At 36.3% G+C, this 21,415-nt stretch overlaps 1 protein-coding gene across 2 annotated transcripts in view; it reads right to left on the bottom strand.

Annotated features, from left to right (window-relative positions):
- Nucleotides 1–1,558: 1,558 nt before the first annotated feature.
- Nucleotides 1,559–21,415, bottom strand: part of clu (clustered mitochondria protein homolog) — a 294,616-nt gene continuing 274,759 nt past the window's right edge. For both annotated transcript variants that reach the window (XM_067772983.1, XM_067772984.1), the window contains 2 exons: nucleotides 1,968–2,179; nucleotides 1,559–1,912 (listed from right to left, as the gene is read on the bottom strand). In XM_067772983.1, the coding sequence (XP_067629084.1) occupies nucleotides 1,759–1,912; nucleotides 1,968–2,179 (366 nt within the window). In that variant the 3' untranslated portion in view covers nucleotides 1,559–1,758. The remainder of the gene's footprint in view (nucleotides 1,913–1,967; nucleotides 2,180–21,415) is intronic.

Here is a 21,415-nt window from a genome sequence, read left to right as displayed (position 1 = left end):
TCGTTAAATGTAGTGGAAAACTTTATAGAGAAAGATAAATGGTCAGCATAAGAACAAAAAAAAAAAAATAAATAAATACATACATACATATGTAAATAAGTTTTAAAGTTTTCAACCTAGTATATATCTCGTAACTTGAATTTTCCCTAATTCGAAGTTTCCGTAACTCGAATTTTTTTTTCGGTCCCTTGAAAGTTCCACTGTATCTGTGTTTTTGCTGTCGATATTCTGTTGTACTATAAGATATAAAATAATGTGACCATCAATAAATGAAATGACAATAAGCTCAGGATAATAAGATAATGTTCGCATGTAAGTTAAATGTGCATAAAATATGTAAGCATGCAAAAATGAATATGTATTAATAAGCCATAGTTTTGTTATTTTGTTTTTGTTTCAAAGGCAAGAACTATATTACTTAAGTCGGCGTCAAATAGAATTTTGACAATAAAATTAAGGCAAACGAATTTTAATAGATTTAACAGAATGAATGGTTTTGCACAAACACGAAACGAAAAGTGAGACAACTTCTAACTTTTGACACCTTTCGTATTTTACTTTTCCTTTTATTTGCAGCATTTTTCAAGTTTTAGATAAAATAAAGAGCAACAGATCAAAAATTGTGTTTAGGAGCGTCATTGTGATATAGTTTTATGCTTTTGGTTTTTTATTATGGAAAGAAGTCATTGTGGATAAAACAAGTGTGATATTTTCTACATAGACGTCAAAATTACAAATAGAATGGATCACCTGATTTTTCTTTTTCTATCACCCGCTGAAGATAGCCGACCATGTGCGTCGCCATATTGAACATCCTGTCAACATGCTGCCAACACGCTAAAAAAATAGCCATCTTGAACATCCTGTCAGACAGTTGACGGGATAAAATATCACGCTTGTTTTGCAAACAATGAGAAAAGTTGTGTATAAGAGGGTATACATCGCTTAACGTGATCTGGTTCGACTTAGCGGGTTTTTGTTTCAGAAAAGGATATTGAGTAGTTCTACGGTGTATCAACTAAAAAAAATAAATAAATGTAAGGCGCGATAACCTCCGAAGAGATCTAAGGCCGAGCTTCTCTTCCAATTTGCGTCGTGCTCCTCTTTATTTTCCCTACAAATTGGCCGGACGGGACCTACATGTTTTAAGCCGACTCCGAACGGCATCTGCAATGCAGATGTGTTTTCACTGAGAGCTTTTCATGGCAGAAATACACCCGGAGCGCTTGCCAAACACTGCCACTAATTTAAAAACCTTATTTCCAAAATTTTGATGTTGCTTTGCCCGGGGTGCGAACCCAGGGCATACGGTGTGGTAGCCGGAGCACGCTACCATCACAGCACGGTGGCCGCCACGGTGTATCAACTATATACACAAAAGTTATGGAGATAAATAATAAAAAAATAAATTTGTTGCTGTTTTTAGGACTCGTAAGTGACAAGGAATTGTATAAGGCCGAATATACCGCGAAGTATGCTTCCGTAATGAGTTTGAAAATTTATTTTGGAAGTGGTTATTCGTCCGCAAATTTGACATTTGAGTTGTTTTCTTATAACATTTTTTAAATTTGAAGAAAAAACTTTATTTGGCTTTACGATTAGCAACACCACTGTAAAGGCTGTCCAAAGCTAACCAATATAAATAAACATATTGACAGATCTGCATATTTTTTTTATTCGTAAAGTCCATATTTAAGTTAAGAGTTCTTGTCCCAAGCTTTTCTGCGTTCATTTTTCAAATCATCTAGACCATGATTGTCAACCAATATTTTCAGTATTGAAAGTTGAGTTGTTATTAGGCGCATAATCAGAGCCATCACAATTTTGGGCTACTCCGGCAATTTCAGCACCATCATTTGTATTCTTCAAGTGTTTTTCTATTTCCGTGCGCACCTTAGCTATATCCTTTTGGCTAAATAAATACAAATAATTAGCATCATATTTGCTTCTAAGACCTAGAAAATTACCTGATTTGCACGAACAATATACCGTTTATGGTGTTCAACATTTCCAAAACCGACCCCATAGTTGGTGGTTGTATATGTATTGGAGGCAACCCAGTGTTTAGTTTCCCATTTGAATATATATCATTCATTTTTCGTTGAAGAAGCACAGCCTGTTGTGTAAGTAGGCGTAAACATTCCGCAGACTCCCGAGTTTTTTCATGAGACTCTCCCAACTTAAACAAATAAAATAAAAATTCGTGGATAGATTTTTAGTGGCAAAAATATACAAAGTAGCAAATATAACCAAAAGGTACTATAAATGTAAGTTTAACCTCTTGGGAGTTGGTGTTTATCTGAAAATTCCTAGTGCATAATTGCTTGCTTGTTCGTCCTGAAGATTTGTTGTTATATTTTTCGCAACAAAAAGGCGCTAGCAACAATAACGTAATAAAAATCAGAAAAAACACTGAAAATACAGTTAGAAAAATAACGACGCAGCAAATATTCCTTAAAAAAATATTTTTCCCTAATCTGTATACATTAAAAATTTGAGGACGAATAGGGGAAGCCGAACCTCTTAGCAAGGGTGTTAAATTTCTGCTAGTCGCTTAAAAAATATTCAAATATTTCCATACCGTTTCCATTGAATGTCATGCTGAACAAAAACCTCATGGATTATGCGGACAGGACGGCTGCGGGTGGCTCACTGATCAGGCTTTGTCACATGTTCTATGGGCTTTCTTATCTAGGGCATTCCAGCATTAGTGCCAACAACTTCTCCCTATACAAGTCTAAGAACAATCATTCTTTCCAGAGAGGAGTGAGACAAGGAATTAAAATGTAGCAGTGGACTGGATTTCGATGTAAGTTGCAAGTTTAAGTTGCCTGCATTGTCTTCCAATCGGAGGTTGCCGCAACTGGGATGCGATGGAAGGTATATTGTCCAGTGCTTCAAAGAATTCAATATCTACTCTGATATCCAAGCGACTATAAAAGCACTAAGTTCTCCTGCGGGTCGATCGAGGGCGTTATCATTATATTATACATCATCTGGAGGTCGGATAATAAAAAAAAAATAATAATATACTTGGCAGCTGCCACCGAACCTATTAGCGCGTGGGTACAACTGAGCCGAATATAGATGGCTCTGTGCCGGCCACCTGGGGTCTGCTCCTCTATAGTCACTAATCAAACGATGGACGGGCATACTTATTTCATGATGACTGGCGCGATTTGGGACAAAACATTTAAGTCTTCCACCATCTGTGCTTCCACCATGGTGGTGGTAACTTTCGCTGTTAATGGTTGCTCACAAATAGACGAAGTCGTGCAGTCTCGAATCTATATCCGTTAGTTCTGCGCGCATGTTAAGGTTTTAACAAACATGGTGTGCACTTTCGCCTTATATCTGCTGCTTGAACTATTTTCTCTAGCATTACTTACATATATAATTGATGCTTAACCGTTTAAAGAGTTTTGGCCGTCCAACGAGTCGAGCCAGTTGTTGCTTCGTTGGGCTAGCCTCAACAGATTGGTAACACCAATGAAATTTAAATCGTTTTCCGCCGAGCCCATCAAGCGGAGGGAAGGCCTTCTCCTTTTTCTGCTTCTGTAGGCGTGTTCCGATAAATTTACCTTCTTTGCCTGAGTATACTCCTTTATTCGTATAACATGGCCTAGCCAACGTAGCCGCTGTTTTAATTCTCGGGACCATGTTGATGTCGACATAAAGCTCGTGCAGCTCATTATTAGATCCTTTTAGCGAGGTAAGGAATTGCCTGGGGAATTCAGTACTTAAAGAACAATACCCAAAAATAGCAGAGGAGGAAAGCACTCTCCCTAGGGAAACGCGCGTCACTCCAGCTCAACTTCGATCTGGGTACTGTAATAGGTTAAACTCTTACCTATTAAGAATCAACGCCGACATACAAAATGTATGTCCTGCTTGCAATGTGTCCCCTCATGACACCAACCATCTCTTCAACTGTATTGTGGAACCAGCGCCTCTAACACCCCTCTCATTATTATACACCCCTGTTGAAACAGAAAGTTTCCTTGGACTCCCGTTAGAGGACATTGATGACAATTTGTGATTGGTGGCACATAATGGATGGACCGAAGCGCTGCTACAACAACAACAGCCGGTTTAAGGCTGGCTTCATCCCTTCGCACAATACGCTTAACCGGACCTTATTTGCGATACAAAGATGGCTGTTTCCGTGATAGTTGGCGCAGTTTTGCAGGGTATTCCTTCTGAACTGAGCAAAGATCAATTAGGTTCAGATCCTCAGGCCTCCCACCATATTTTGCAAAGGATGGCGGTCACCATTAAGGAGGGCAGAGAAGTGTTGTATTCCGTCCATAACCAAGTACTCTGTGGAAATCGGTTGCAACGTTTATGTTTTCGATCATACAGGAGTTTGCCCAGGACTTAAAACCCAGGGATGGAAAATAATAGTTATTGTTTCTATCTCGTAATATAAATCTGTACTGTCTTGAGGACTGCAAAATATTTTTGGGTATACCAACACCATTTGTGGAGGTCCACACCAAAATAAAACATTTACAACATAAGTAGGTTCGAAAAAATTGGCAAGATTTATTTTACCATTGATAACACACGATAGTTGTATTTTCTTTTATATGGAGAAAAATTTGCATTAATAAGCATAAAAGAAAATGTACGAAATGTCCATTATAAGCTATAAAAAAAATTAAATATTTTCTTTTGGTGCGACCAGTTTATTCATTTTAGGAAGAAATAAAGTTTTTGCCAAAAATGTATAAACTTCAGATTAGCGACTTTGGAAGTTGGGTTATTATCTAGTTTCTTTGTAAAAAAGAACACAAAAACAGTTTTTACATGATTGTTTTAGGTCACCGTAATGAAGACTTGGTTGTATTTTTAATCGCCATTCGAAATTTCGATAGAAATCTGCAACTAGAAGGAATCTGCAATTTTTTCAATATGTAAATGTTGCATTTTCGTCCTGCTGGAGCTAGTGGTTTTTCTTATAAAATTCTGTTGAAATCTGCATTGATTTCTATTTTCCAAGTTTCCGGCTGTTACTCAAAAGAGGGTTGCGTGTTTCTAAATAGTTTCAATGCAGAATCCACCTCCAAATCAAAAATACTTTTTATTTTTAAATTGATTTGGCATCAATTTATTTTTTTTTCTTCCGCCGAAATTTGTGAGAATCGAATCAATGATACTTTTTATCTTTTATTTGATTTGGCATTCAAATCAGACCTGGTTAATAACGATTACTAATGCTAATGATTACCCGTTTAATTGATTATTTTCTTCATCATTCAATGACTACTTCCCATTATTTTCTATTTTTAGTGAACTATTGAAAAAAATCAAAAGTAACCAAAAAAGTATTTTTTTTATCTTTTGATTATGTTTGAATTTTTTAACTAATTTTTATTTTAGTTATTATTATTATTTTTTCTGCTTTGTTGCAAGATACATTTTCGTTTCTGCATGAACGGGATAATTGCTACATACAAGTACATTTGAGGATGCAATAGTAAACGAAAGAAAGCGCTTATCTAAGCGTATATGTAGATACTTGCAACATATAAGGCGAATAGTATATGAGCATTGATTTAAATATATTCTCAGGTAAGTATGTTAATATGTGCATAATTTGCTACACTCATTTGCCTAAAATAAAAAGGAATTTTAGGGTGTCTGTGATGGGGATGCTTCGCTTTGCACACTACGGCGTTACCCCAAAGCGCCGACTCGTAATTCTCGTGGTGGCACCTGGTAACGCCTTTTAGGCGGCTAATTCGAGCTGGGGTTCTAAGGGCGTGGGAGGGGTCAGCTATTGGACCAAGGGCGTTCCAAGGAGAATTCCGGAAAAGGTAAACCACCAGGAGAAGCGCACTGCAGCCCGAATCATTCGTAGGCACGCCACCTCACTGATAAGGAAGGACAAGGTACCTGCTGATGAGTGGGTGAAGGTGCAGCAAGATCTTGGAATTATATTATAAAAGAAATAATAGTTTCCATCCCTGAATAAAATAGAAGGAAGTAAGTAGTATAGTTTTAAACAGTTTTCTTAACGGATACATTTTGTCTGTTATTTATACAACAAAATTTATATAGCTGCATAAAGCTAATGACACAGTGGTATCTTTTGAAGTGTATTTAAAAAGGTTGTGGACATTTATTTTGAACATTTTTCCTCTATCTGAAATACTTTCAGCCAACTTACAGCTTGGGAGTTCCGAAATACTTGACATTTGGGCAACAGTTGGGAGAAAAATTTATGCAATTTTTAGTTGGGCATGAAATTAAAAAAAAAAAAAAACGATAAACATATTAAGAACTGTCTCAATTATATTCAGAGATTTTTACCAAAATATAACCAAAATGTTCAACGATTTATGCTAAACATCAGAAGGGGGTTTCTTACATATTGTTACGAATATTAGCAACACTAAGGGGTACTGCCATCTCTAAGCCGATGCTAAGCAGCGCCTTGTATGCACATCCATAAATCAATCATTATGTATCTACATAAACGAATCACACGCAGCAGAGAAGCAGCGCACAAACACATGCAGATATCTTATCTGAGATATGCAATTATAATTGTGGAAGTGTCGCTCACAAACACACGCGCATATGAGAGCTATACACGTACATCTGTAGTTATAATTATAACAGATAACCAACTAGTAGATTCTAGAACAGAAGCGCCTAGAAGATGCAACGAGGAAATCAAAGAGTATAAAAGGCCTCAACAATAGAGGCGCTATAATCAGTTTTGATTAAGCACGCTATCTGTCGAGCAATAGTAGAGTTATTTATTGTGAAGTACTTTAATAAAGACCATTTTGCATTACTGAATAGCGGTGTTATTTATTCAACAGAACTTGGCAGAAGCAGTAAATTCGTTACAAATGGTGTCAGAAGAGGAATTGTTGAATAAATTCCGAAGATTGGGAATACAACTTGGACATGGCAAAGTTGAGTGAATTGACGATCCAGCAACTGAAGGAGGAGTTGGAAGTCCGTGAATTGGCTACTTTTGGCGATAAATCCCAGCTACAAAAACGACTAAGTGTAGCTATGGTATTTGAAGGAATCATCAATGCTGAGGAGTATGTCTTTCATTATGATAGCGACCAACAACAACAAAAATGGAAGAAAAAAACGAAACACCGCAGACAGTGACGAGCACAATATCTGTACAAACATCGACAATGGCATCTCAGCTGGAGTCACAGCAGGCACGCATTTCAGAAATGGCGTCGCAAATGTCATCTCAATTGGAAGAACAGAAGACATATATGTCATCTCAACTGGAAACGCAAGAGGCACGTATATCTGGAATGTCGACAAAAATTTCGGAACAGGTATCATCGCAGCTCTTTGCGAAACTGGAAGAGCAGGATGCAAAAATTTTACAACTCGAGGACAAAATTGTTATGCAACAGTTACAACTAAATCGCCCAGCTGTTCCAGCGAGCAATCCGAAGGTAAAAACTCCATCTTTTGACGGCTCTGTTCCTTTCGAGGTATTCAAGCTTCAATTTGAGAAGACGTCAGCAGTGAACAACTGCAATGCTGAAGATAAAGTTGCTGCTCTATTCGTAGCATTGAAGGGGCCAGCAGCCGAAATCCTACAGACGGTTCCCGAAGGAGAGCGGAACAACTATGAAGCATTGATGGCCGCTGTCGAGAGACGTTATGGAAGCAGGCATAGAAAAGAAATATACCAAATTGAGTTGCAAAACCGTTACGAAAAAGCAAATGAGACATTACAGGAGTTTGCTTCGGATGTTGAAAGATTGGCTCATCTTGCAAATGCGGACGCACCCGTGGAATACACTAAAAGGGTAAAGATTCAGAGCTTTATTAACGGCATACGGGACGTCGAAACGAAGCGAGCCACATACGCGAACCCAATGCCAACATTTGCTGAAACGGTATCCCATGCACTGACTCAGGAAACAGCACCGGTCATGGTAGTTCCAACTTGACTGGTCGTAAACGCAAAGCTGGAGGAGATAAACAAGAGCGAGTTTTGAGCTTGTCTGCGGGTAAAACATTCCTACGACATGATTTACAAAACATTTAACATAATTATTAGCTTAATTCTATAAATTTTGTCTTTAACAAAGTTTAAGATTATAGCTAATTATTTAATAAAAATTATATTCTAGTAGCCTAAAACAGTAAAATTTGATAATAACAAAGTTTATGATTAGCGCTATTAGATAAAAACTAAAATATTTTCATCGCACTTGGCGGCTAGCGAGTTGCATTAAATTTGGACGAAGTATTTGTAGTAAGAGAATTAGATATTAAATAAAAATTTTTTAGAAATAAAAATTTTAAGCGATAAATTAATCTTAAAACTAGGGCATGAAATTTCTACAATAAGCTTTTTATGTATTTATAAATAAGTTTTTTTCTATTAGGTACTTTTGGCAGGTTGAGCAAGTTTGATGGTAGTTCATTTAAAAGGGTGGGTACTAGAACGGATAGGGTATTTTTTGAGTAATTATTCAAAAACCTTGGTACTCTGAGTTTGTTTTGCACCTGAGCTCGTGTCCCGAGATTATGGTTAATCTTTGTTTGAAATTTTTGTTCGTCATAGAACTCATTGATTATCGTTATTTTATAAATAGACTTGAAGTCAAGAATCCCTAGTTCCCTATTCAGCGGGGTATTAACTGTGTATACATTCGGCTTTCTAGCTAATATTTTCAAGCAGTAGTTCTGGCTCAATTGAACTTTTTTAAGGCTGGAAGGGGTTCCCCATGCTGTAATGCCGTATCGAATGTACGATTCCGATAATGCTCTGTAGGCTTGCAAAAGGACTGCGTAATTGCTGCAATAGCTAAGATGCTTTATAAAGTACGCCGATTTACGTAATTTATTTCGCAGGTATAAAAGATGATCGTTCCACTTAAAATGGTCATCGAGGATGATTCCCAAGTATTTATGCGTTCGCACTGTTTCAATGGTTATATCACAGGGACAAGTTGTTTGAGCTTTATGCAGACATTCGGTACTGTGAAATTTCAGGGTTATGTTTGACGTTTGTAAATGCGGGGGTCTAAAATGCATTAATTTTGTTTTCAAAGAATTAATTAGCAATCCATTGTCATGCGACCATTTGACAACGATGTCCAGTTTACGTTGCATAATATTTGCAGCTTCTTTTAGGTTCTTGTGCGACACTACGATAGTGGTGTCGTCCGCATATGCAAAAACTTCGCAATTTTTCAAATATCTCATCAAGCTGTTTGCATAAATCAGGTACAGAATCGGTCCCAGTTTTGAACCTTGGGGAACACCATACGAAACCGAGACTTCGTCGCTTAATTCGCTGCAGACTTTGACCTTGTACACTCTATGTTCCAGATAGCTTCGGAACCACGCTAGGCAATTTCCTCGTATACCAGCATTTTCTAGGGCTTCTATTAGCTTTTAATGGGACAAGGTGTCGAATGCTTTGGAAAAATCTATAAACAGTGCAAGGCTATGTATGTTTTTTTCAAGATTCTCGTTTACTTTGTTCGCAAAAAGTCCTAGAAGCTGGTTAATATTTTTTTCTTTTTGGAAACCATACTGATTATAGTCGATTATTTTATATTTTTCTATAAAATCAGTTAGTCTCGTTGCTACAACCTCTTCCAATATTTTTTCTATCACAGGCAGGATTGCAATGGGGCGATAGTTTTTCGGATCTGATTTAGGCCCTGACTTGTATATGGGTCTGATAACTGAGATCTTTAAGGCTTCAGGTACAGAGGACTGCCTCAAACCAAGGTTAACAAGTTTAGTTATCACTGGTGTTATCACAGATACATTTTGTTTTAGGTCTATAGGTCTAATACCATCAATTCCAGGGCTTTTATGATCGTCAAGTCTTAGTATAATGTTGTAAATTTCACCTTCGCTTATCTCGTCTATATAAATTGAATTTGGTGTTTTACAGCCAATTGCACTTATAGTTCTAATATCACAGGTATGTATTGCACATTTCACCCCATCCTCAAATGTCTTTGCTAGAGAATCACAGATAAGTTTCAAGTTAATGTTTTTGAAGTTTTTTTTTATGACGTCATCTAAATTATTAACATTTTTGCCAATTATTTCATGAATTATTTGCCAAGTTTTCCTAATATTGTGTTTGTTTTCAAAAAACTTCTGTTGGTAATAAAGATTTCTTGTCTTATGGACTTCTTTGTTTACGAAATTTCTATATCTTTTATACTCAGTTTCTAAGAGATTATCACGAGGTTTATCTTTCCATCTTCGATACAACTTATCTCTATTACCACACAGAATCTTTAAATCTTGCGTCATCCAGTTATTTGCCGCTATTTTCTTTTTGTTATTGGCCTTGGAAGCTGAAATTTCATAGATGCTTTTAAATCGAGAAAGTATATTTTCATATAGATCATCTACATTAGTCAATAAAAGAGCATCATTCCAGTCTATGCTATTAATATGATCCCTTATGTTTCTACAGTTTAACGCATTTGGGGGGGGGGGGGGGGGGGGGGGGGGGTGCATTGCAATTCAATACACTATTGTTAGGTCTTTTTTCAGAGAGGCCAAGTACCAGCGCGTAATGATCTGTGATATTACACTCTACAGTAGCAGCGTCTACGTCGGCAGCTCTGCTTTTAATAAATATATGATCTATGCTAGTACTTGTCCCCCTTTTTATGTCCACTCTTGTACTGTCACTTATTACGCTTTCCATACCGAACGAGGAGAGCATATCTAAGTATAATGAGACATTATAGTTGTTGTTAGCACAGAGTGTATTTATGTTGATGTCTCCTATTAATATTTCGCATTCTTCTTTGTGCGTATTTCGTAAAACACCTTCAAGCTCACTAACAAACATGCGTACATTAGTATGAGGAGGGCGGTAAATTGCATGCAGAGTGCATTTTAACCGATTTACGTTATTTTCGGCTATTTTAATTTGAATAATCTCAAAAGAGATTGTTTCAATAATATTACATTCATAAATAAAGTTTTCTCTGATGTATAAAGCTATTCCACCCCCTCTCCTTTCCTCCTGGTTATAGTACTCAGTGTTAAATCCATTTATGTGAAATAAGTCTTGCTCATACGCTTTTATGTTGGTTTCAACTAAAACGATTACATCCACGCTATCTATAAGTTCATTGATCTCTGCTAAGAACGGACAGAAATTTTTCCTTAATGATCTGATATTTAAGTATATGCAACTAATAGAATGGTTATTAAAGCTTATTGCATCAACTTCATTAAAATTAGAGTGTCTATTGTATCTGATGCTATTCATAGCTAAAGTTTTGAAAATAATGAAAAAAATTTAGATAAAAAAAAGCAAAATACGATATAAAAAAGTTAAAAATCTATATAATTAATTAAATTTTTTATAAATAATAAAGTAAATCAATAAATAAATATGGCTTATTTGATGTTGTCTATATCTAATTCAGAACTTGCCCCAGCTATTGAATGTCGTGTGATACCTATCTCGCAAACTGGAAGGAAATCGAGCAGTCAAAGGAAATGTGGATGGCAAGGAGCGTGTACTGACTGTAGATACGGGCGTATCTCATTCCTTGATCCGATCTGATTTGGTCAACAGGAGAGTAAAGCCATTACCTGGAGCAAGATTGCGTACGATTACTGGCGAGTATAACCAAGTCCAGGGAGAAGTGGTATGTGAGGCATTAATTGGAAAGGCCATGGTTCTACACAAATTCATTGTGGCGGAGATTGTTGAGGAAGTCATATTGGGAGTGGACTTCTTAGTTGACCATGACATCAGGATCGATATGCTGAGAAAGATTATGCGCTATAAGAACCAGGATATACCACTTAACTTTAGTTTGGAGAAAGGGTTCAGCAGTAATGGGGCACTGGTGGAGACGACTCGACAAAGACCACGAAAGACAAAGGTAAAGGTTGATGGATCGAATGGACCAAATATCTGCGAAATCAAAAGTACCTGCGAGAGAAACACTGGCATTGACAAACCCTAATGGACGCACAAAAACGAAGGAACGAATTTCCCAGGAAGAATGCGAGGATAGTTTCAAGCCGGGGCGCACTACTGTTGTGAAACGTGGGAACGATACTGATTATGCGAGGCCAATGGGAAACCACGAAATAGAAGGGTGGTTCATTTGGAGATGCTAGCAGCGTTTAGATCGAGAGATGGAGGTGGAGGGTAATGTTACGAATATTAGCAACACTAAGGGGTACTGCCATATCTAAGCCGATGCTAAGCAGCGCCTTGTATGCACATTTATAAATCAATCATTATGTATCTACATAAACGAATCAATCATTATGTCTACACATATGTACGTACACGCAGCAGAGAAGCAGCGCACAAACACATGCAGATATCTTATCTGAGATATGCAATTATAATTGTGGAAGTGTCACTCACAAACACTCGCGCATATGAGAGCTATACACGTACATCTGTAGTTATAATTATAACAGTTAACCAACTAGTAGATTCTAGAACAGAAGCGCCTAGAAGATGCAACGAGGAAATCAAAGAGTATAAAAGGCCTCAACAATAAGGCGCTATAATCAATTTTTTAATAAAACACGCTATCTGTCGAGCAATAGTAGATTTATTTATTGTGAAGTACTTTAATAAAGAACATTTTGCATTACTGAATAGTGATGTTATTTATTCAACAGTTTAGTGATTCGAACTTAGCAGATGGTTGCAAATAAGAGGATTTGCAGTAAATTCGTTACAATATGTTAATTACTCCAGGTATTTACGCGGTTTCACCACGGAATTCGAGACACCCAGCTGAATACTTGTTTAAACTTTTATTTTTACATCCTAAAACTTGTTTCTAAACCTTCATATTGTAAGATGTCCGCTTTTGTCATACAATCCCCATTGTGATGTAATCTTCCTGCAATTTAACATGCAGCCGTTCCATCTGGTTAAGGCTGGATGTACTTTAATGTAATTAAGACCATTCACAATCGCCCATTTAGAAACATTATTGAAAGCACCGGCAATGTCTAAGAAGACTCCTTATATTCCAGGGCATAGTCCATGCTTATTACCACTCTATACAATGCGGTGTCTACCAAAGTGCCTTTGGTGTACGCATGTTGTGTTGTGGAGATCAGATTTTCATCCACGCTAGACTCTATGTACACATCTATTAGCCTCTCAAAGGTTTTGAGCAGAAATGATGTTAAGCTAATGGATCTATAATCTATGGTATACACGCGACCAATCTTTGCCGCCTTTGGTAGGAAACTACACGAGCAGTTCTCCAAGAGTGCGGTACATGATTCAGTCTTATGCACCCATCGAATATTATTTTAACCCATTCCACCACCGCCCTACTGGTGAATTGTAGCATGGCCGGGAATATACCATCTGGGCCCGGCGATTTAAACTTAGAAAACGTCTTCACTGCCCACTCGATCTTGGTATCGGTTACCAAGCCCGGCACTACTAGCTCCGTAATCGAAGTGTGAGTGATGTCTGCTGGCTCTTCTAAACCGTATACCGATGGGAAATATGTATCGACAAGCACTTCAAGGGATTCCTCACTATTACGTGACCATTCCCCGTTCTCTTTCTTTATTAATCCTTGGACTATGTTTCCCCTTGCTAGGACTTTTTTCAACCGTGCTGTTTCGCTGGAGAACTCTATGTCTGTACAGAAACTTTTCCATGAGATTATCTTCACCCTGGAAATTTCACGCTTGTAGATCCTCAGTAGATCCTTGTACCCGTCCCAACATGCTTCGCTTTCCGCGGTCTTTGGTAGCTTAAACATTTCTTTTACCTGTCTTCTTAGAAGACCCAGCTCATTGCTCAACCATGGCGGCTTTGCTTTTCCTCTGAATCTTCTTAGAGTGCAAGCTTTGTTATACGCAGTCATAAGCATCCTTGTTAGGAATTCATTAGACTCCTCCAGTTCCTCCACATCGGCAACCCCTTTGGGTTGTCCCAGTGTTGTTTCTACCTGCTTCTGAAATTTAGTCCAGTTCGTTGACCTAGGGTTTCTAAAGGTTCCTCCCTTCTCTACCCTCTTTGCGGGATGTTGAAGCTGATATACGTATGGTCGGAGAAGGACGGTCTATCAAGAACCATCCATTCATACCTTGATATATCACTTCGGAGCTCAATGTAATATCCAAAACATTGCTGGATGTTGGACCAATGTATGTAGGGACATTTCCCCTGTTGTCTATCTGCAAATTGGTTTGCAGGAGGTAACAAAATAGAGATTCGCCTCTCTCGGTCGTTTACTGCTCCTCCCCACGCATGGTGGTGCGCATTTGCATCCGCGCCTATGGCCAACCGCCCTTTGTTCCCTTCGTGCTGCACTAGCATCTTGCACTCCATTGGTGGAGCCTCCGCAGCATGGGCCATGTAGCGGGATAAATGCCTGCTTATTATTTTGCTCAACGGCCACCACTACGAAGTCCTCAGTAGTGTAATTAGGTGTAGTGTAAACATCCAACAATTTAATCCCAAATATTTAAATCAGTCTAATATGCTACCCTGATACAAAAATAGTCTAAATGTTCATCAACACATAAATATGCATTTGATAATTATTGCTGACATAGCCAGTCACACGATTTAATACAGGTGTGTGTACAACACATAACCAAACAAATTTGAATTCCAGCAAATTTGCAAACATTGCATTTCCCACAGAAGTCACAGCCCAACACAGATGTGTAGGTATATATTTTGTATCGAGTTGTATGTAGGTATGTAAGTATGTATGCTTAAGGTAGATATGCATGTAAGTATGTATGCTTAAATGTAAATATGTATGTAAGAATATGTTTAGAATAATTTAATATAAATAAGCTGAAATATTTGAATAAGGAGACAGACAGAATTTGTTCACTGATGTCAAAACTCCAAATTAAATTCATCGAAAACATCATTTAAAAAATAAATAAATAAATAGGAGAACTCAAAAATTACGCCATTTAGCAAATTTTATGGTAATTTACGGGCTTTATTATCGAACTGATGCAGGGGCAGTGGATGTGACCAATTTTGAGCACTCAAAAATGACGCCATTTAGCAATTTTTATGATAATTTACGGGCTTTATAATCGAAATGATGCAGGAGCAGTGGATATGACCAGTAAAACTATTGATAATACCTTGGAAGGAACAAAAGAACCACATTCGGAATAAGAGAGGCAGCATAATAAGTATAAATATAATAAATATAATTACCTTAATTTTGAAATAGCTTTAACATTTTAGACATAATTTCAAAGCAGGAAAAATATTCGGGCAACCTAACGGCTGCGTATTGACAAGCAAAAATTCAAATTTCTGCTGTAAAAACCTTTTTTTTTTTGCTAAATATTGAGTTATGTTCCCAGAAGAGAAGATACCAAATGAAAGTGAAGTGCCTTAGGTCGTTTTCATAAAACTCCTTAAATATGGAAAAGTTTTTTTACTGATGTTTTCCCAAAATAAAAACAAAAAAAAATAATTTTTTTTATTAAGCCCAAAATGGCATAGAAAACAAAAAAAAAAAAGAAAATAGCATAGGAATTAATTATTAATAATAAAACAAGAAAAAATAAACTGTATTTAACTATCCATCATTTGAAAAAATTTTGTAAGAAAAATTAGAAATGTCAAAAATGTTAAATTAAAAAAATTTTTCCTTAAGAACAAATATTTTTAGAAATAAACCTTTAAAATGCTAACTAAATAAAGAAAAAATAATAAAAGTAAAATGGAATGCTTAATATAATAAACATAAAAAACAAAGAAATAAGCATAAATTAGAATTTTCCCCCACCCCCCAAAGAAACAGGAATACATTTTTAGTTTCTCTTTAATTTTCTCTTCCAATCATATCATCTCTTTAAAATGTCTTCATGTAAAAAATCAACCCCATAGCTGGTTACGAGTTAGGAAAAAGAAACTCTGAAACATCAGAGAATAGAATATTAAAATATGAACCACCAGCTGAACTAGAGCCAAAAATTAACCTAAACATTTCAGATGTTTGGCTAGCAGTTTTAACCTGCGGAATCGTGCTATTGATAGAATATTAAAATTTAGCATCCTAGACCACCTAAACTCAACCCAATTTCGATAAGAACAGTAAACAATTACAAATGAATCACTGCAAAATGCCTCACTCAATAGAAGGATTTATTAAGACCGCTTCATTAGCACTGTCTAAGTTCAAGAATTTGTAATTCACAGTAGTAGTTTCCATAGAAGTTCATCAAAATAGCAACTATGAAGGCTGTCAAGGTAGAAGATTTATACCACAAACCTTTCGCAACATAATGCTTGACTAAAAACCTTACGTAAGTGGAAATATGCAAAATACCTAAAGTTACCATAAGATCGGAAACTTCAAAACCAGCCAGAATGAAGAAAATAAAAAGTCACAAAGAGAACCTTATTATAAATAAAGCGCTTAATAAATAAATAAATTTGCAATTAGAAATGTCACGCTCGCTTTCATCCAAAAGGATAGAAAATTGTAGCGTAATACAAGCAACCAGATTGTTGAGGAAGTTATTGACTTAGGACGATATTCAACCAGGCTTAAAAATGCCGGTAATATAGGACTTGTAAGAGAAAAAGACAGTTGTCCCTTAGGAGACAAATTGGTCAAGAATAATGAATACTCGAGTAAGCATATTTAAAAATAAAAAATAGGTACCCAAGTTCTCAAAGATCTAATATTTGCATTAACGCCAGAAGTTATGCATGTGACAAATGTCGACAAAAATTAAAGAAATTCTTCATAAATATCATGACGATCCCATCTGGAAAGGCCACCCAGAAAATCGCATGACACATAAGATCTAATAAAAATATTGCTGAAAAACATGAAAAATGGTATTAGAAAAGATATGAAAAATGTTTGCATCCACTGTACCCTTTTGTTTAACCACTTGTCACTATATAACTACTTCTTGCTCTAGCAGCAACCGAATCTACCCAATCTACTGTATATCATACGCTCAAAGATCCCACTTTTAGATCAATGTCAATTTTCACCCAATGATGACTGTAACCATCATGCTGTCCTATACGTTTTACTAACAATGCAAAAGCTTTGTTTAATAGAAATAGTCAAAGTAAGGAAAACTAAATCTCCTATATTTAGTCGATCATACGTTAGATAGCATATATATAGGGTCCTGTGGAGTAGAGAGTAAGGAAATCTAAATCATTTATCATCATTATTTTTTTTAGAAATAAAAATATAAGTTTGACCTACTTCATCTAGGAAAACCTCGCCTTTTAAAGAGGTCATAAGGTAGATAGTAGACATACATAAAGGGCCCTGTAGAATACAAAATACCGATAGGAAAATAAGGTTATTAATAACCCTGTAGAATAGGAAAAATAATTCTATTAATAACCCTGTAGAATATAAAATACCGATAGGAAAATAATGTTATTAATAACCCTGTACAATAGGAAAAATAATTTTATTAATGACCTGCGGAATAGAAATTATCAATAGGAAAAATAATTCTATTAATGACCTTGCAGAATATAACCTACCGATAGGAAAATAAATTTATTAATAACCTGTAGAAAAAAAACGATCAATAGGAAAAATTATTTTAGTAATACCCTATAAGGTAGAAGAATTCGATGAAAATAATAATTTTACTCTAATACCCTATAAAGAAGAAAATATTGATAATAAAAATAATGACACTTTAATCCCATCTAGAATAGGAGTTGAGGATAAGCAAAAATTTCTCAGTAACATAGAGAATGGCAATATCATAAATAATAAGAAAATAATAATATACAAAAATAGACTTAAATTAGTAGAATAAGAAAATTTTCAACCTACAAACACAAAATACAAAAGTAGAATTAATTCATAATTAACTAAATAAAAATAGAATGCTCATGCATTCTCCAAATGCATAAGCATTCTGAAGAAAAGAGATGTAGTGTAAACAGCCAACAATTTAATGCAAAATATTTAAATCCGTCTAATATGCCACCCTGATACAAAAATGGTCTAAATGTTCATCAACACATAAATATGCATTTGATAATTATTGCTGACATAGCCAGTCACACGATTTAATACAGGTGTGTCTACAACACACAACCAAACAAATTTGAATTCCAGCAAATTTGCAAACATTGTGAGGACCCCAAAACCGAGGGTTTTGTACCCTCACAACATATACCTATTTTTCATTTTTCTTACATACATGTTATACAAGAATTGAATTTAACTCTGAATTTAACATTTATACATTTTTATGACATGAATTATACCTTTATGAATTACACGTCAAAACAAATACATGCGGTCGCATATTGAATTATTATTTACTAAATTGAAGGATAAACCAGACTTGCGCACTTTTGCACGCAAGCACAATATTTACATTTTTCGCTCACATAAGTTTCAAATATAGGTCACCCTAACATACACTAAAACATTTGGGAGGAAAATGGAAATGCACAAAAACATAAAATTATGCCGGTCAACCAACCCTTTGCGCATCCAATGCACTCAGCCACAAATACAACATACATAATAATTTGGATAAACAAAGATCAGCAGTAAAAGTCGCCAAACTAAGCGCTGCTACTAATTGGGACTTTTCTCTACATACTTACGTACAAGCATACGACACACCAACGCACGCGCTAAGCAGAAGCCGACAGCATCAAACGAGGCCAACGCACCATCAAAACCAAGTGACAGCGAACATACGCATAAACACAAATGATCGAATTCGATAGGTAAAGCAAAGACTGGAAAACACGGCAGGCATACAACAAGCGTACGTACGAGATTTGGCACATTGTTCGCTATGTATATTAGGGCTCCCTAAAATTGGGATATGAAATGCCGGGATAGCGAATCGCCATACATGATCGAAAATATGCATATATGTATATATACCGATGTACCACCATATGTATGATAATGGAAAGAGGGAAAACGCATGTTAGCATGTAAGCGTATGTATGTACCAATAGAATACAGCGAAAGTAGCGTTAACTAGAATTCGATTTTTGCATTTCCAACTTTTATAATTGTTATTGTAAAATTACTGACTGCCTGCGTGCAGTCCTACATAATTTTATAACTGAGGAATTATTACAACGAATTGTTTTTAGGAAATAACTGTCCACCGGCGAAAAAAATCGTATATAAGGGCGGAAAATTAGCTTGTAAGATCAGAAGCTAGGAGATAGGCATACGAGTCAGTGGGCTTCTACCACTGACCAACACGACCTGAAGGTTTCTACTTCATTTCGTGAATTATTTTATATTCAGTAGGAGGTTTCTACTCCAACTGACGGAGAGCTAGCAGAGGGGTTCTACCTCAGCTACTCTTATTTAGACAGGGACAAAGAATAGGAGTAGCTCTTAAGGATATCGATCCCTTTTTAAATAAACTTTATAACGTTTTCAGAACTCCTTTGTCTATTTATTTTCATCGGAATAGGTTCCCCCACCAAATATAGGAACCCTGGACGGACTGGGCATACCTCAGCAGGAATTAGTCCGTCACAACATTGCATTTCCCACAGAAGTCACAGCTCAACACAAATGTGTAGGTACATATTTTGTTGTATGTAGGTATGTAAGTATGTATGCTTAAGGTAGATATGCATGTAAGTATGTATGCTTAAATGTAAATATGTATGTAAGAATATATTTAGAATAAGTTAATATAAATAAGCTGAAATATTTCAATAAGGAGACAGTCAGAATTCGCTCACTGATATCAAAACTCGCACCCGTCTTTCCGTTTGCGCGTAGTAAACGCCAAATCCGCGCGCGCTAAGTCCAGAAACCTTTCCTCCCGATGAGAGCCACGGCTCCTGGATCAGCACTATGTCAAACGAACCCTCCTCAAGGGTTAGGAGTTCGCTCGACGCCACTTTACTGTGCCGGGGGTTTACCTGTAGGACTCGCAGCACCATTGGGCTGTTTGTCCCCCCTGTAGCATTCACTCATTAAGTTATTCACTCATTTCTACAAACATATATTTCAACCCGTTTTGAAACGTCTTAAAATGCACTCTTACATACATATTAATACATTTGTATATACATATATTTTGGCTCGCTTTGGTACGGCCTGAGATTCAATTGAGACATTCATTCATTTGTACAAACATATATTTTGTATGCCGTGCATCATCTGGTAACCTGAACCTTGGTATGCTACTGTTTGAAGCTTGCTCGCAACAAGCCTTTACCTGTAGACAAATTATTAACATGATTCATTTGTGCTCGCGTTGCAGATTCCACAGCTAATTTTATTTATGCTCATAATGCAGTTCCCAGGGAACTGAACTGAATGTATATTAGTGTATTAAGTATTTTAGGTTATAGAAATTTTGTAGAAAAGAAACAACTTTTGAATAAAGAAATTAATTCAATCTGCTGCCGCTTCAACGGCAGTTAATTCTATCTGGTGCGGCAAAATGGGCACTGCAACCTAAATTACTTTATTTTCATTCTCCAAACATTACATGGCGATCCTGCCATGTCCTTTTTTTGAAAACAGGAAAGCTATTAAAGGAAATTTTTATTTTCCACAATGTCTTGGTGGAAAAAATTGGCAAACGACATTACGATAGCCATATCTGGTTATGAGCTAGGAAAAAGAAACTCCGAAACATCAGAGAATAGAATATTAAAATATAAACCACCAGCTGAACCAAATCCAAAAATTAACCCAAACATTTCAGATGTTTGGCTAGCAGTTTTAACCTGCGTAATCGTGCTATTGATAGAATATTCAAATTTAGCACCCTAAACCATCTAAACTCAACACAATTTCGAAAAGAGCAGTAAACAATTACAAATGAATCACTGCAAAATGCCTCAGTCAATAGAAGAATTTATTGAGACAGCTTCATTAGCACTGTCTAAGTTCAAGAATTTGCTAATTCACAGTAGTAGTGTCCATAGAAAATATCATCTATGAAGGCTGTCAAGGTAGAAAATTTATACCACCAACCTTATAAAATAATAACTTTTCGCAACATAATGCTTGACTAAAAACCTTATACTGTTTTCACACAGAAACTTAATGATCTCATTTCACCTTCTAATGAAATCGTAAATTTTTTGCTTTCACACAGAAGTAACTGCTCGATTAGTATGAGGGATGAAATGTCAAGCGAATAAAATGACAATGCTATATGACAGACAATCATGGCGGAACGGTACAAAGTGGCAGCATGGTGACATACCTACAAACAAAAAAATTCCATGTACTTGTAAATTCGATGGACAAATGTCAAAATCGTACTGCGCCGGTAGTTGATGTATCAAATCAAATAAAAAAGGTTATAATCAGCTGTTCGATGCGGCCACCTTGTATCGTTCCGCCATGCAGACAATGACATTTACTTTGACAAATGACATTTTTAAGCACTGAACACACCAAAAACTAAGAAGCGGAACGCGGCCAAC

The sequence above is a fragment of the Eurosta solidaginis genome, chromosome 3 (genome assembly GCF_040869045.1).
Source record: "Eurosta solidaginis isolate ZX-2024a chromosome 3, ASM4086904v1, whole genome shotgun sequence".
In the NCBI taxonomy this organism is placed as follows: Eukaryota; Metazoa; Arthropoda; class Insecta; order Diptera; family Tephritidae; genus Eurosta; species Eurosta solidaginis.
Note: the sequence above shows the minus strand (reverse complement) of the source record. Positions and strands in the feature narration are given on the sequence as shown.